The sequence below is a fragment of the Macrobrachium nipponense genome, chromosome 21, assembly GCF_015104395.2.
Source record: "Macrobrachium nipponense isolate FS-2020 chromosome 21, ASM1510439v2, whole genome shotgun sequence".
Classification (NCBI taxonomy): domain Eukaryota; kingdom Metazoa; phylum Arthropoda; class Malacostraca; order Decapoda; family Palaemonidae; genus Macrobrachium; species Macrobrachium nipponense.
Window position 1 is genome coordinate 16,720,782 of NC_087212.1, and position 16,182 is coordinate 16,736,963.

The window sequence follows — 16,182 nt, forward strand, 5'->3', positions numbered from 1 at the left end:
TCAATGTAAGTTCGATGAGGTAGTTGCCAGATGTCGCTAGGCGTGCCACAGGGCTTATTTCTGCAATGCATGCATGTTGAAATAAGCAAAATGTTAAGACATGCAATGGGGATATTGACACAGAATCATCGTAAATAATACACTTCAGTGTTGCAGTCTCTCTCTCTCTCTCTCTCTCTCTCTCTCTCTCTCTCTCTCTCTCTCTCTCTCAGAGGAAGGCGATCACATCAAATTTCTTTTCACGGTCATTCATGTAAGGTCCAGCAGCAGCTGCTTCTGACACTTGAATATTGAAGAGTTTCCTTTCTCGCTATAAAAGTCTCGCTTCCCCTTCGCGCTAAGCCTGTAAAATAGGCCTAAAAATTTTAAAAATAAAAATAGATTTTTGGATCATTCTTCATCGTAGCCAGTCTTCTCTACCTGTGACTGAGACATTGGTTTTTCTGGCTTATTTTAAATCGATGTTTATTAGTTTCCTATAAAGAAAACTATTTTGCGGGCTTTGTCTAAAATAAAACTACTGAGGCTAGAGGGCTGCAAATGGGTATTTTGATCGTCCACCCTCCCATCATCAAACTTACCAAATTGCAACCCTCTAGCCTCAGTAGTTTTTATTTTATCTAAGGCTAAATTTATCAATGGATCGTGCATCTGGCAGCGTTTTCCGGAGCCATGGGACGCACCCTCACTCTACCGCATCTGGTGAGCAACTGGAGAGTGAGTTGCCGGTCATAGTTGATAGTTTTATACAGCCTATACGTTGTATTGAAAACTAAATTGCGCCGAAGAAACTTAGGCGCATTTTTTACTTGTTTTGATTACACACATTTGTATATACACATACATACATAAATACATACATATATATGTATATGGACTTCGCTCACTAGGCAGGGGTTGGATTCGAATCCCAACCGATGTTGAACAGCTTTAGATGCGTTCATTAAACATTACTATACGTAAACTTTGTCTCTTTCTAGCAAGTTTTCTGCGATTAGGTTGCAAGACCCATGCCATTCTTTAGTCTAATTGGGACTGCCACTTCTATATACCCGATGTCTCGTCGACTGTAGTGGGTCGCAATCAAACTGAACCATGGCATTAGGCTAAATAGCCTCGTACCCACAAGACTTGCGTGAAATCGGAATAAATGGCGTATTATGTAGTTTTTTATTCATCATTGTTTCGGCAATTCTTCTAACCTCTGTATTCCTTTTGTTATTTTCTTTAATCTGACAAGGTAAAATTTTAAGTTATCGGCCTCTTTGTTTTCATTTAACAAGGCTGTGTAGATAATTGTAACGGTATTATTTTCACTTAATACAAGGATGGGCACAATACAAACAGTTTGAAATCTTTTGAGAAATATATATATATTATATATATATATTTAATATATTATATATATATACATATACATACACACACACACACACACACATATATATATATATATATATATATATATATATATATATATATATATATATATATATATATATATATAGCGTGAGAGAGAGAGAGAGTGAGAGAGGAAATATTCATCAATAATACAGTAAACAGGCACGTAGGCTTCCGTACCCCCAAATAGCATCTCTCCCAATTTTCGACAGCGCGGGTGACCGTCAGCCGGGGGGGGGGGGCTGTATATGGGTGGGGGTCGTAAACGCTGGATATGTTACCCCGCCGTTATCATGGCATTATACCGGAAGTTGATCCAGTTACGGGAGTTTGTTGGCAAACAAGGTAACTGCCTGCCTTCAAGATTAAGCCCGTGATCGATCGCTTATTACCGCTCATTCTGTCTCTCTAGGCATCGCTCAGCCGTGAATTGAATGGGGGCAGTTTTCCAGTGTTGGGGGACTTACTTTGTTGTTATTTATAGGTTGTCGGCTTTTTTGTTTTTTCATTGAATGATTATCTCTTCTTTTTTTTCTTTTTTTTCTTTTTGGTTTTAAGGCCTAACTGTACACACACACACAAACACACACATATATATGTAATGTTTATATATATATATATATATATATATATATATATATATATATATATATATATACATGTGATATAGTATATGTATATATTCGTATGCACATATGTATATGTATTTATGCATATATATATATATATATATATATATATATATATATATATATATATATATATATGCATACGTATATTTCAAGGAAATACAACCACCATGCGATGAACTCTTACCTTCACGAGTTCCTAATGTTTTCGAATCAGCTTTTAACTGCAACCCATTTCAGAATCACTCCCCCAAGCCTGGCTTCGAACCGATGTCGGTCAAGTAAAGAATTGAGCATTGTATCCATTTGAGTCTCAACATCTCATAAGTGGCCTCGCATCCATATGGTAGCGACCAGGTTATATCTCCGTTAAATGTGCCCGTCAGCAAACTTAAGTTCGCGAATTGCATATATTTACCGTACCGTAGCCACTCGGAGACGCGTGTCACTCATTTCCAAAGCGAGTCTTCGCTCTACCCAGACGAAGCTCAGTGGGGTGTCTGTCTCACTTTTCCAGAACAAAAAAAAAAAAAAAAAAAAAAAAAAGTGGGATTTATGTCCTAAAATCCCCACCCTCCTCCCTCGTTGCGCCCCCCTGCCCCCAACCAGAGGCCTCAAGTTGGATCTGCAATAGAGATTGACTTCATGAATGCAAAATGAGAAACCTTCTGCCCATTATGGGTCGTTGAGTGTTCCCATTACGGACGGAATTAGAAAAAAAAATTCCTTTTTTTTTTTCGAGTCGCTTGGTCTTAGTAATGTCATTTGCTTTTCGGCTACTGTTTACCGCCCGCTTGTTTCAATTTGTTTCTGTTTGTTTCGGTATATTTGTATATTTGACTGGAATTATCTTTGCGTAAATTTTTCTTCATATTATATAATATATATATATATATATATATATATATATATATATATATATATGTTATATATATATTGATATATATATATATATATATATATATATCCTATATATATAATATATATACTAAATATAATAATTCAGTCACTTAGTAATATGCTTGACAAGTCAGTGACCCCATTACCTTCTTCAGTTTGAATATGTGTTCATAGACGATAATAATAACTTAGATATATCTGTAGTTACAGTAATATTATAAGTATTAGGAATTCTACAAAAAAGAATAAAGCTGTAAAATCCTTCTTCAGATTTTTATAAGAGAACAAATACGAAATACGAAACGATTCTTCCTTATTTGTATATTGCCTGCTAGTCAGGTCAGTTACGTTACCAGGAGATGAGAGAATAAACAAGACAGTTTAAGTTCTAGGAAAGAGAATGATAATAGTGACTTATGTTTTAGATTATGTATGAAGTCGCCCACTATCACTGGAAATGGTTTATTGGGTCCTATAGGGGTCAGAACGCTAGCCACACCATCAAGAGCTACCTGGTGACTAGTTAATTATGGTGCAGAAGGGTAGGTCCTAGCAACTCCATATACATATATTTATATAAATATATATATATATATAATATATATATATATATATATATATTCCACCAGTGAGTGAGAGAGAGAGAGAGAGAGAGAGAGAGAGAGAGAGAGAGAGAGAGAGAGATGGTAGGAGTCCCTTCTTCTCTCCCAGATTCGCTGTTTAATTTAGGAAGAGAACCTCATTTATTTTCTCTGTATACTTAATAGCATTTTTTCTCATTTCCTATTAATTTCAGAAATTTCATTCTTTTTTAAATTTTTTATTTATTTTATGACACTTAGGGGTTTGTTTATATCACGTACGTTCCTTTATACTGCGTTTACGACGTTGGTGATCTTCAAAGTTGCGACGTCAATTTTATTCCATATTCCATTTTCTCCAAATATATATATATATATATATATATATATATATAGAGAGAGAGAGAGAGAGAGAGAGAGAGAGAGAGAGAGAGAGAGAGAGAGAGAACATTTGATAACAGTATATATCACCAACCTACATCAATAATAACATTGGTAATTAAAAAAATTCTCTCAGTAGCATGAGTCTTGAAATGGAGAAACAAGTCCACAGTTATGTATATGCACATCTATTTACAAGACAAATCTATACAGAGAGAGCTTTCGGGAATCTGTTCAATACCCTAAAGCTCTCTTTAAAGATTTATCCTTAAATATATACTCATATACGTAACTGTGGATTTGTTTCTCCCATAACAGTAGTATACGAAACGCGGTAACCATATTTTTTCAGTACGTTATACTGAGAGGTCTTCGAGAGATAGACTCCATGTTTAGGGAATATAATGTACTTGATATAAGTAATAGAAAATTGTAAAATTAATGATGATGTGATAGCTTCGACAGCCACAGTCATCATGATAAGTAAAAGAAGAAGAAAACGAGTTCTCAGGTGAATAAGCATCAGCCTGAACAAAGAGGAATTTCAAGTACTCGACAACTGGTAAAATTCTCTCTCTCTCTCTCTCTCTCTCTCTCTCTCTCTCTCTCTCTCCTTTAGCTACACTGACGTCTGTATTACTCATCCTGGCGACTGGTTTGTTTCTATCTCATTCAGGCTCCAGGACAGATCATTCATTGGTCGATCTTGCGTTGAACAACAGGGGACAATTAGTACTCCTTCGGGCTTGGGCTACAGAAGGGTATTACTACGTCAGGAGGCCCATTTGGCTGTTAACAGCGATTTAGATGATTGTAATAAGGTATTAGTCAGTTTCTGGCTAATTTATTATTGACCGAAATAACAATTTTAAAAAAACGTCCACTGAAATCTCCCTAACCAAAAAATCAGAAAATCAGAACTAACAAAACAAAAACACACACACACGAGCAGAAGAAAAAAAAGAAAGGGAAAAACATTTTTTTGGTTGGTGGCTTAATTACAAAACTTACGAAATGGCGATTTGAGATTTACGGAGAATTAATTGAATAATTACCGGCCATGTCCTGCACGAGGAGTCACTTTTGAAGACCTGAAATTGATTGATTGAATTTGGAAGGAAATTAGCGGCGTCGCAGCTTTGAAGATCACCAGTGTCGATATTGCGAGAGGAACGAGTGTGTTTGATAAGAATAAAGATTAAAAGTCTAAGGTTAAAAATGAGAAAAACTCAAAAGAATAAGATTCTAAAATGAACAGAAAACGGGGAAAATTTTCTGTTAAGAAAAATTAGAAAATACATGAGATTCTCTTCCTAACTCATTTTAAACGGCGAATCTGGAGAGAGAAAAATGGACTCCCAGCATCTCTCTCTCTCTCTCTCTCTCTCTCTCTCTCTCTCTCTCTCTCTCTGGAGGCGAATGCGGAGGAAGGTAAAAGCGAGACTTCCAGTATTTGCCCACACATGCGCCCACGCCCGCCCACGAGGGCGGAAGCCATTCTCGCCCACAACTTTGAAGGTGAAGACGATGTAGAATTTTCCCACAAGCGAAGTATTGCAGGAAACAAGTGCTTGCTTTCCCTTGCTTGGGAGGAGACATTGCACCAAGTCAGGTGGACAGGTGAAGAGAATATAGTTTCTTCCTGGCCTCAGTGCTTGCAGTAGTGCAATTGGTATTAATGGTATTATTGTCACTTTTGTTTGAAGTTGACGCTATAATAATAATAATTCTGGTTTTTTTTCTGTTTTTAATGTTGCGGTTGTCTTTTTAATGTAATGTTATTGTAGTTATTAACAGCACTGGTCACAATAATAATAATTGTTAAATAATGATAATGATAATAATAAAAAGGATATCTTTTTATTTTCACAACAACAAAAACAATAATAATAATGATCATAAAATTGTTTGTAATTTATACAATTCCTTCAAAATCTACCGTTATTTACAGCCGTTAAAGTACTTAAAATAACCGCAAGGCAGAATAGCGCGGGTGACCTCGATATGTAATGCCTCCCATTTTAACTCTTTTTCAAAAAAAAAAAAAAGCCCACAAATCATGTGAGTCTTTTTCAATTCATTCCCGTCAGCCAGGCGTTCACATCGTCACTCGTTTCAACGTGATCATGTCAGTCTCGGCCTTGACACGTAATTAACCCCCTAATTGCCGGTGGCTGGTAAGGAATGATGAGTTATCAACGCTAGGTGGCAGCAGTGTCGGGAATTTGGAGTAAAAAGAGTGACGAGCATAGAATCTATGCTCCTGCCTCGTAAAAGCCGAGCCAGAATCCTTTCCGAAACCCAACAGAAGTATCAAGCGTCCTTTAAAGGTATTTAATCGGACTGTGCAGAAAGGTAGTCAGTCCCTTGACTGCGATTTTAGTAGACCGTAATCCTACCTCGAAGAATTATGGCCTGACCTTTCATTTCTCTGACATATTCCTCAGCTGGCCATATAGAAAAACGTGCAGGGGAACTAAATATGAAATTTGCCGCTTTTTCCTTAAAATTCAGAGGCCTATGGGGCAAGCAGCAGAAAATCCTTTTCTTGCCCCCACTCGACGAAGGAAAGAGGATGTGAAAGTAAAATGAATAAGGGTATAAGATCCGAAATACAAAAAAAATTAGCAATCTGGACTGCATGGAGGCGTGCTGCACCACGGCCTCAAAGATCCTTTGTGGGACGTCGTCACTTCAAGTTTATTCACATGTTAGCAGGAAGTCGTCTTCTGTATGTTAATTTTGTCTTCGTCAAATTTAGTTTTCGTCTCTTTGCTGTTGCTTTTCCAATTGTTCGGAAGAAGAAATCGACGTGAAAGATTATTCGATGGATTGTGCGGGTTAACAAAAATATTTCGATAATCTGGTCTTATTCAGTGAAAGCCTTAGTTAGCATCTCTTGTCGATACTGATCCTTACGTTTATACTTATTTGTTTGTTTATTCATCTTTTGATACTGTTTTTCTCTTTTGTTTTTTATTTTTCACTTGTATGTGAATTTTTTCAGAATTCAGTTGCTCCAGTATTCATATATGATAATATCAGCTGCCATTGTTCCATTACTCCTTACGACTCTTTGATGAGGAAATATGATCAATTTGATCCCTCTGGACGTCGGACAAGATTAAGGCTTCACGAAATGCCAATCAGTGCCACGAAACATTACGAAAAATCCTCGTCAGTGCCACGCGTTACGGCTTCCCTCGGTGTTCCCAAATCGGTGTTTTTTTTTTTTTCTTCTTCTTTTTTTGTAGTCATTTTGGGCTAATGAGGGATTTGTCTGCGGTTTTATTAACAACCGGATAATCATTTGTGGTTGTTTTCTTCACTACTTGACTAAAAAAGAAATCCTTTTTCACCCCCACCCCCCCCAAAAAAAAAACTCGTCTATCTTTTCATTCGTGTGTGCGTGAGTAATGTCGTTTGTTCGTCGATCGTAAAAGTGACACAAAAAAAAGGTCATATGCTAAATATGATGTATTTTGAGAGTATCTAGTTATTATTATTTTTGTGTAATCGCTTTCCAAAAATATGCAGAAGAAACCCCATTAAAGGAGACTCCGATTATCCCGAAAGTTTGTCGTATGTAATTTTAAGTGCTAGAAGATCTTTGTGTCCCGCATTATTCATTATAATTGATGATCGCTCAAAATGTAGGCAGTCACAACGGACGAACCATTTCTCCTAAATAAAAGGTATGTACATGTAAGAAGAGAGAAAAGCGCTGGAAGAAGTGACGAATTGTAAAATAAAGGTGGCTTTACGGAAGGAATGAATATGCAAATGTCAAAAAAGGCAAATAAGTATATATTGGATAAAATGCAATTGAGGAATGTCAGAAAAAACGAAGAAAAGTTACATTCAATTACATTATTTACTTATGTATTGCAATTGAAATATGCTTATTTAGAAATAAATACGCTTAAGGTTGCCTTACATCATTAATACCTAATGCGGCTAGCACTAGACAGCAAAGGTTAGATGTAGCGCTTACATTCCCATATCGCCTTGTCACCGTCTTGCCCTAATAATAATAATAATAATAATAATAATAATAATAATAATAATAATAATAATAATATAATAATGAGGAAGAAAAACAGGAACAAATTCCGTAGTAATTTTTTATTCGACATTTTAGAGAGAGCATGCTCAACCTTCATTACCGTAATGACGAATTACCTGTCACGGCACAGATTGACGTAATTATGTTCAACCGAGTGATGACATGACGGTGAAACTGACGTGAAGAGTCGAAATGACTTGTTTGATCTTCTTCTCTCCCCCTCCCCTCCCCCTCCCCTTCCCCCCCATTGAGACCCGTAGAGGGTAGTAGGGCTTAGTATATGCCTTCTCCGTCACACTGTAGGTAAGCAATCAATTTAAGGTACATCAGCCTAAAAACGACATTGGAAATATTTATATTATTTTCTCGAAGATTATAATAATGATATCAGCAACTGCAGAACGCCACAAAACCGCTAACAATTACATGGGGCTAAAGTGGAAATATAAATCACATTAATTTTGTTTATATATTTAATTACAAGTGTATGAAAGCTTTCAAGAACCTGCCTTGGCGTTGACTATCAGCTGCTCAATTAATTTTTAAAGAATATTCAATGGGGCTTTCGGTAGCATTAACTGTAGATTTTAATCTACACGACAATATTACTGTATGATTTGTTCTTTGGTAATGATGATATTAGTTATTATTATTATTTCCACCGTAGGTATTGAAGAACTATTTTTTTCAAAACCGGCACCATGCAGTTTTTACCCCAGGGAAGCCAATCGGAGGAAAACGCCTTTTTTTTTTTTTTTTTTTTTTGCTAATATTTTCCTGGTGGGAAAATTCCCATCAGGTTTCATCTTCCGAGCTGTGGGATATCACGTTCTGAAGCAGAAAAACAAACGAGAGAGAGAGAGAGAAAGAGGGAAGGAAGGAAGGATGCGAATGTAAGCCTTGAAGAAACCCGACAGAAGACGATGAACAGTAGGAAACAGGGAGAGAGGCGCTACGCCCTTCCATTCATTTGCTCTCACTCAACCCGCGGATTCCCAGCCTAGAATCCTCGACGCGACCTAGCACAAGAATCTGGTGGGAGGGGGGCGCTGTCGTCCGTGACCTTGAACGGGCGTTCGTGACCGTAATACGACCAATTAGGGCTTTAAAGAATTAGGGCTTTCAGGGAGGGACGCTCGAGGCTTGAGATCAAGGGACGGGTAGTAGTTTTATTGTATTATTATTATGATGTTAGCCATAATTGCTGGTGGTCTGAAAGTGTATGTGTGTGTGTGTGTGTATGGATGTAAGCGCGCGTGCATGCGAGTGTGTGCGCGTGCGCGCTCTTCGGTATAAAAGAGAGAATGGGAGAGAGATAATAGGCCCAAAGCCGCAAAAGGATAAAGGTCGTACTTTAGTCAAAATGAATGTAAGGAGAACTAAAGAAATATGGAACGATAAAGAAGAGTAAGAAAAATAAGCTTTTTTATTAGCTCTCTCTCTCTCTCTCTCTCTCTCTCTAAAAAAATGGAGGGAGACGAAGCCTAATTAAATAAGTTTCTTGATTAAGTATCCTCAGTTTTTTTGTTATTTTTTTGCGAATATTTTTATAAGAGATTAAGAAAATCGATAGACTACAGTAGACTGATAAATCACAATATTATTATTGATATTACTCCTTCTGTTTCCCAGCTTGCATCTATGCTCTGTGCATCTCTTTGTTTGTGTATTTTTATAATCGATTTAATCTTCCAGTTTCTCCGATTTCACTCGTTCGCTTTATATCTCTTCCGCTTAATTATTTCAAAGATAAACTCGTCTTTGATTTTAACGATGCCAAAGAGTGGTCAATATTTACAAGGATCGCCGAAGCTAAAAACAGGGACATCCTGATTTTTTAGATAATGACAGAAGTGAAATTCATGCTTTGGAGAAAAAAACATTTGAATAAATAAAACGTAGTCAGTAAACGCTATGAAAAAAAACAACTTTTTTGAACATAGACGCATATGACTACAGTGAAGACAGACCTAAAAATAACTGCAGATAAACGTATAGGAGTAAATTAACATTGATCCGTAGTGACCTTACAAGGAAAAACAATAAATCTGTTCATTAAAGTAAAAAAAAAAAACAAATAAAAAAATAAGGAGAATAATCTTTAACGAGCAGAGAACCGAATGAACCCCAAGTGACAAAACCCCTAAGAGGTTAAGCTTATTGTTCGTTCAGTCTGCTGTCAATGGCCATTCACCGCCCATGCAAGGGCACTTAGCGCATATAAGGTCATGCGCAAGCGCGCAGAGAAAACCGAGCAATTTTTTCTCACCTTCGCGCATATGCTTGCTGTTGAAAACATAAACGTATTATATATTGTATCAACTTTTGTGTGAGTGTAAGAATACGGCGAATAGAATGATAGATAATCGTGCTATAGGAATATGCAAGGTCAGTTTTATACATAAATAATCACCCTTATACAATCAGTCGCCGTATGAAATACGAACGCTGATACTGTTATTCTTAATGGTACTAGTGTACCTACAACATGAAAAGTGATGGTAATAAGAAAGTGCCGAGTGCTTTTATTGACACAATGTAAGAGAGAGGCTGGTCCCGGGCTGGACGACGGCTATAAGTCCAGATCCTAGGGACATGACGCACCATCTTGAAGCTCGGACCAAGACACCTTCTTGGTGCCCATACAGACCAAAACAAAAGTGGAAAATACGAGAATATACGAAGGCAAAAGATAATACGCACGCAAATGAAAAAGATTAAACATGCCACCAATCTTATAGACTGGAAACGTAAATATACAGCAAAGTAGAACTGAAAGGCGCAGTGTGAATATCAAAAGACAAAATACACTCGAGTGATGTTATCACTTTAAAAGCGAAGCAGAAACTCGAACACGTCTTCATAACTGAAGGCTATGAAATCACGAACAGGTTTACGACTGACTATAAACGGCCATCAAACGCTTGTGCTTTATAAAGGACAGTCTAACAACTGCCTTCATAACTGGATAAAACGATAGCAAAAATAAAAAAAAATAAAAAAGACTAGCATTCTGTAAGTGGCACAGGAAGTGACACGGCGACTGAACTGTCAGTCAGATAAGGAGAAGCACTGAGTCCTGAGACTCGCTCTCTCTCTCTCAGGCTTCTCCTGCAACAGCTGATGTGGACGACGGAGCACCTGAACTCGTATTCCACAGAAAAGCTGCTGCTGCTCAACCCGCATACACACGACTTCAGCTCGGTGAGAGCAACAAACACGACCGAGGGGAACAAATAATAAGTTCCCAGTTCCAATAAACATACAATAGGTGTATGTGTGTGTGTCGCATCTGGGGATCATACACACACCTTGATAGACTTTTGCGTGGGCGGTGAGAGAAAGAGAGAAAGAGAGTAAAGGCGGAGTTGCAACTCAAAGATTTACAACGGAAATCTGAGGGCAATACGTCCGAAAGGCTTAACTCGTCATTTTTTGTTACTTACCGCCTCCGTATTTAATGTCGGGAACCGCTTGGACGTTCGACAGCACGAAAAAGACGACCCCGATGGTCCAAGCCACCATGCTCACGCCGCTTCTGGCCACGGTAGAAGAGGACAGAGCTACCATATGTTAGAAAGGCCTCACCATCATAAAACCGATCGATAGCGCGCGACACAACAACCAACAGATCCGCTTGCAACTAAGGCCAGCGGCTGACTGAGGACCCGGCTGGGCTGCTCTCTCTGGCTCTCCTCCCACCCGTGGCACCCTGAAGCTCTCTCTCTCTCTCTCTCTCTCTCTCTCTCTCTCTCTCTCTCTCTCTCTCTTTATGTGCGTGCGTGTGTGTGTGTGTGCTTGGTATTCCAGAATGAAACTCTCAATCCCTCTCTCTTTCTCTCTTTGCTTTTGGTGTTCCAGAATGCAGTCTCTCTCTCTCTCTCTCTCTCTCTCTCTCTCTCTCTCTCTCTCTCTCTCTCTCTCGTATTACTGATTCTGATCCTTCTTTTTCTCTCTCCCTTTCTGCCTGTTACAAAATGAATCTCACTTTTAATCGATATTTATTTTTTTTAGATTACCTCTCTCCTCTCTCTCTCTCTCTCTCTCTAGTATTACTGTATCTGATCCTTCTTGTTCTCTCTCCCTTTCTGCCTGTAACAAAATGAATCTCACTTTTAAGTGCTATTTATTCTCTCTCTCTCTCTCTCTCTCTCTCCCCTCTCTCTCTCTCTCTCTCCCCCTCTCCTCTCTCTCTCTCTCTCTCTCTCTCTCTCTCTCTTGTTTTTTCAATCGTATCTTTCTCTTCGATGTCCTTAGATTCAAACATTTCTTGTGTTTGTGGGACCTGTTTTTATTTATTTTTATTTTTTTTTTTGGGGGGGGGGGCAGGATTGGATGTGGCTTTTAATGAGTGTATCATTCCACAATAAAAAAAAGACCCCGGAGAAAGTACCACGAGTCTTACATCCCGACAGCCCTAACCGTAGCAAAAGCAAGGAAAGAGGCTTAAGCCTTTCACTTCGCCGAGAGTTAGAGAGAGTTGTGGCGGGATAAGAGATAGACCGAGTCTGAGGGGTTTAGGCGGGACAAATAGCCCAAATCTCCAGAAAGGTTTTTCGCTCCTTTTAGGAGGCTCTGTCCGACTGACTTGAATTCCCGCGATTTTATTGAAGGGAGAAGAAGTTGCACGATTGGCTTCTGGAACGGGAGACTGCATGACTGGCTGGAAGGAGGAAGAGGAGGAGGAGGGGGAGGGGTAGGGGTAGGAGATAGCATGACTGGCTTCAGGGTTGAGTCACAGGAAGACTTACCTGAGCGCCACACTACTGACACAGTCAGCTGACAATTCATCCACAACGACTGGCACTGAAAATTGCTCTGCTATTCGTGTTTGTACATATATGACTTTATATCTATTTTTTCCTTTCCTTTTTATTCAGTTACCACAGAAACGAGGTATGCAGTACATTAAGTTCCCCTTTGTGCCTGGAAGCGTCTGGCAACTGGCAGCAGAGCCATCCCTCTGAATGGAGTCGGAAATTAAAAACGCTCCGATAGGGAGCTTTGTTTATTTCTAATCAGCGCAGTTGCCAAATAGGAATTACTGCGGGGAATTTCCAGAGAACTCGGGTACAGTATTTCGATATTCGCAGTCGGGGCAAAAAAGAAAAATTAACTTTGTTTGTAAATCCGGTATGTTTTTATAAATATTTAACTCTGAAACGGTAGAAAATTTTGTTGATATAGAAACCTACTTCTTGTTTAAATGGTTGTAAATTACGGGAGAAATATGTTAGGCGAACAAAGCTCTAACAATAAAACAATGCAGTTAGCGCGCGCACACACACAAAACACTAAAAAAGTAGAAATTTATATATATATATATATATATATCTATATATATATATATATAGTATATAGATATATATAATATATATATATATATATAATATATATATATATACATGTATGTATGTATGTATGTATAAAATCACACTTACCTCTTGTTTTTCTTCTCTAGAAGGGGTTGCTCTATAAGGTATTCGCCCTACTGTTTCCCGGCAATTATTTTGGAATGAGGTTGCTACCCCATGCCCTTATACGCCCTGTCAGAGACCCACTATGGTCAGCAAACCATCAGGGTCCTCGTTCATTGGTTAAGTTAACAGAGGCACACGAAGATTTAACGGGACGCTGAATGAGTCCTTTCCTTAAGGCTGCTAACAGAACCCGAGTCCTGAAGCTGTCGAGGCGATTGTATACTGCCAATGCTGTGACTCCATGAGCTGCAAGACTGAGGTCAGCTGTGCGTAGCCAATATTTCGTGTGGGTAGGAAAAGAACTAAGCATCTAAACGAAAGATATGAAGTAGAAAAGAATTTCCAATGATGCAACATCATAAGGCAAAAGGTTACCAAATTGGTAGGCGAGCACGTAACCTACTCGTCCAATGGGGAACTATAGTTCAACAGATTTAAACTGATAGATTGTTTACGTCCTTGAGAAAAACCGTGTTGCCATTTCTCTCTTAACCTTTAAATCGTCCCCTTCGTAAGTCCTCAGCCATCTCCCAACGGGACAATATTTGGGACAGTACTTAATGAAACTGGCCGTACAAATCTAATCCGTAAACTCGATCCCCACTCTATTTGGTTTTTACTTTTGAGACTTTATTTGTTGTTATATTTGTTATGAATTATACCTTTAAATTTTGCATATATCACATATTTCATTAGATGATCTTTTTCATAAAAACCAATAAAAATCGGTAATTACCATTCATTATGCCTTATGACATTTTCTTATAATGTTGTCAGTAGAGTAACTTCTATTTATTCTTTATTTTATTATTTGAATTTTCTGTCTGCCATACTATCCATTTCCTAAACAAGTTTATAATATTTTTCATTTCATTGCTCTTTATTCTAGGTTTTCCACTCATTTTCATTCATCAAGTTATGATTTACTTAAATTTAATTTCCTTTTTCATAGTATATTTTGTCTTTAAAACCACACAGTATTCTGGCTTATTCTCGTTTGACTACAATTTCATTGATCCCCATTCTATTTGGTTATTACTTTTAAGGCTGTAATATTCTCTTATGGTTTTTTTTATAATTTATACCTTTTAAGTTTTGCATATATTACATAGCATTTTGTTTGAAAATTTTTGTCATTTAAAGTAAAAAAATCTGGCATTACCATTCATTATTTCTTATGACATTTTCTTCTGGAAAATGCATGACATACAGATATGAAAACATAGTGTAAAAAAGATTTATTATAACTCATAAATCTACTGCATGTATCAATTTTTACTTTTTATAAGGTTGTTGCATATAAACTCATCATTTGGAGAGAAATAATTTATTTACAATAAATCACAGCAATTGTAATAATATAATTATATACAAAATGTACATTACGAAGAATCTTCTTCATCGGATGATCTTAGTTCAATAACGAACAAGTCATTATATTTATCAATACATACATCCTTTGCAGCATCGCCTGTTTGCAAGTTTTCGCAATGCTTAACTGCATTTGCCCAGTTTTCAGCTGTCATTGACTGAATTGCTTCTCTGACGAGAGGTTTAAGATCAGCCATTTTAAGATTGTTTCTTTTTGCCACATAAGTCTTTACTTGGGCCCAAATCAGTTCTATGGGATTATATTCACAGTGATATGGAGGTAACCTAACCACTTGATGTCCGTTGTCGCGTGTCATTCTGTCTATAACATAATCGCGTGCCGTTCTGTCTATAACATAATCATTTCTAATTGCACATGATAGTGATTTAACCATTTCCAGTAATTCACACTTGTTCAAATTATCACTTGGATTTGCACCCTTATTCTTTAGCCACTCCTTCATGACGTCATTTTTCTCTGCCATCGTCTGAGGTATGTCAATTCGTACGGAATGATATGAGGCGTTATCCAAAACAGGGATAGACAATGGCGGTATATTTGGAAGAAGTTGATGCTTGAACCATTCTTCAGACATTTTAGAATTCAATTGATGGTGGTAATCACCATCATTTTTAGATTCAAACACCAATTCTGCATTTGGTACAAATCCTTCCTTAGAGCCAGCATGCAGAATTATGAGCCTTTTCCCTTTTCCAGTCTGTGGTTTCACTCCCGTTGCTTTTTTTTGTATTCTTATCCATCCAACAATAATTCACTGTATAGTTTTGATTTCCCCAAGTTTCGTCTTTGTATATCACTGAATCACTCCCCTTCTCTCGAATCATTTTCATTTTCCTTAGAAATTTTGTTCTTGCACTAACCACATTAGGCCGTTCTATAAGAAATGATTTTCCGTCCACTCTTCCGTATTTAAAACCCAGTTCTTTTAAAATTATGCGCAAAGATTCCTTGCTTCCACTAAATTCCGTATTTTCTTTAAATTCACATAAGATTTTATCAAGATTAGGTTTTTCTTCTCTGACACAGAAATTGAGAACAATTCTTCACAAAGTACATTTATTTAAATCGTCTATGTTTTTTCACAGGTTTTGACCGTTTCCGTTTCTTCTTGTTGATGAAGGGCGGAGTGGCATCATTTTCCTCAGACTCCCTTGCCTCTTTGCAACAACGATGAATGGTAGCTTCGCTCAACTTTGTTGCTTCAGTGGCACGTAGAACTGCTTGCGACACATCACGAAGTGGACCTCCATTCAATTTTACTGTGACGAAGTACTTATAAACAAAATAAGCCAGTCGTCGGGCTTTTCCTGGCAGATGACCGCTTGGAGACTCTTCCATGATAAACCGTTTC

General features: G+C 37.7%; 2 protein-coding genes across 2 annotated transcripts in view; both read right to left on the reverse strand.

The window, feature by feature from the left end:
- The window catches only part of LOC135197811 (neural proliferation differentiation and control protein 1-like), a 326,436-nt gene extending 314,806 nt beyond the window's left edge, over nt 1-11,630 (reverse strand). Inside the window, 1 exon segment of the mRNA XM_064224941.1 lies at nt 11,405-11,630. Coding sequence (XP_064081011.1) covers nt 11,405-11,483 — 79 coding nt within the window. The 5' untranslated portion in view covers nt 11,484-11,630.
- A 3,190-nt stretch (nt 11,631-14,820) lies between these two features.
- LOC135197672 (uncharacterized) lies at nt 14,821-15,294 on the reverse strand. Its single transcript, XM_064224685.1, has one exon. It carries the CDS (start codon nt 15,292-15,294, stop codon nt 14,821-14,823), a length of 474 nt encoding a protein of 157 aa, XP_064080755.1.
- Nucleotides 15,295-16,182: the final 888 nt, after the last annotated feature.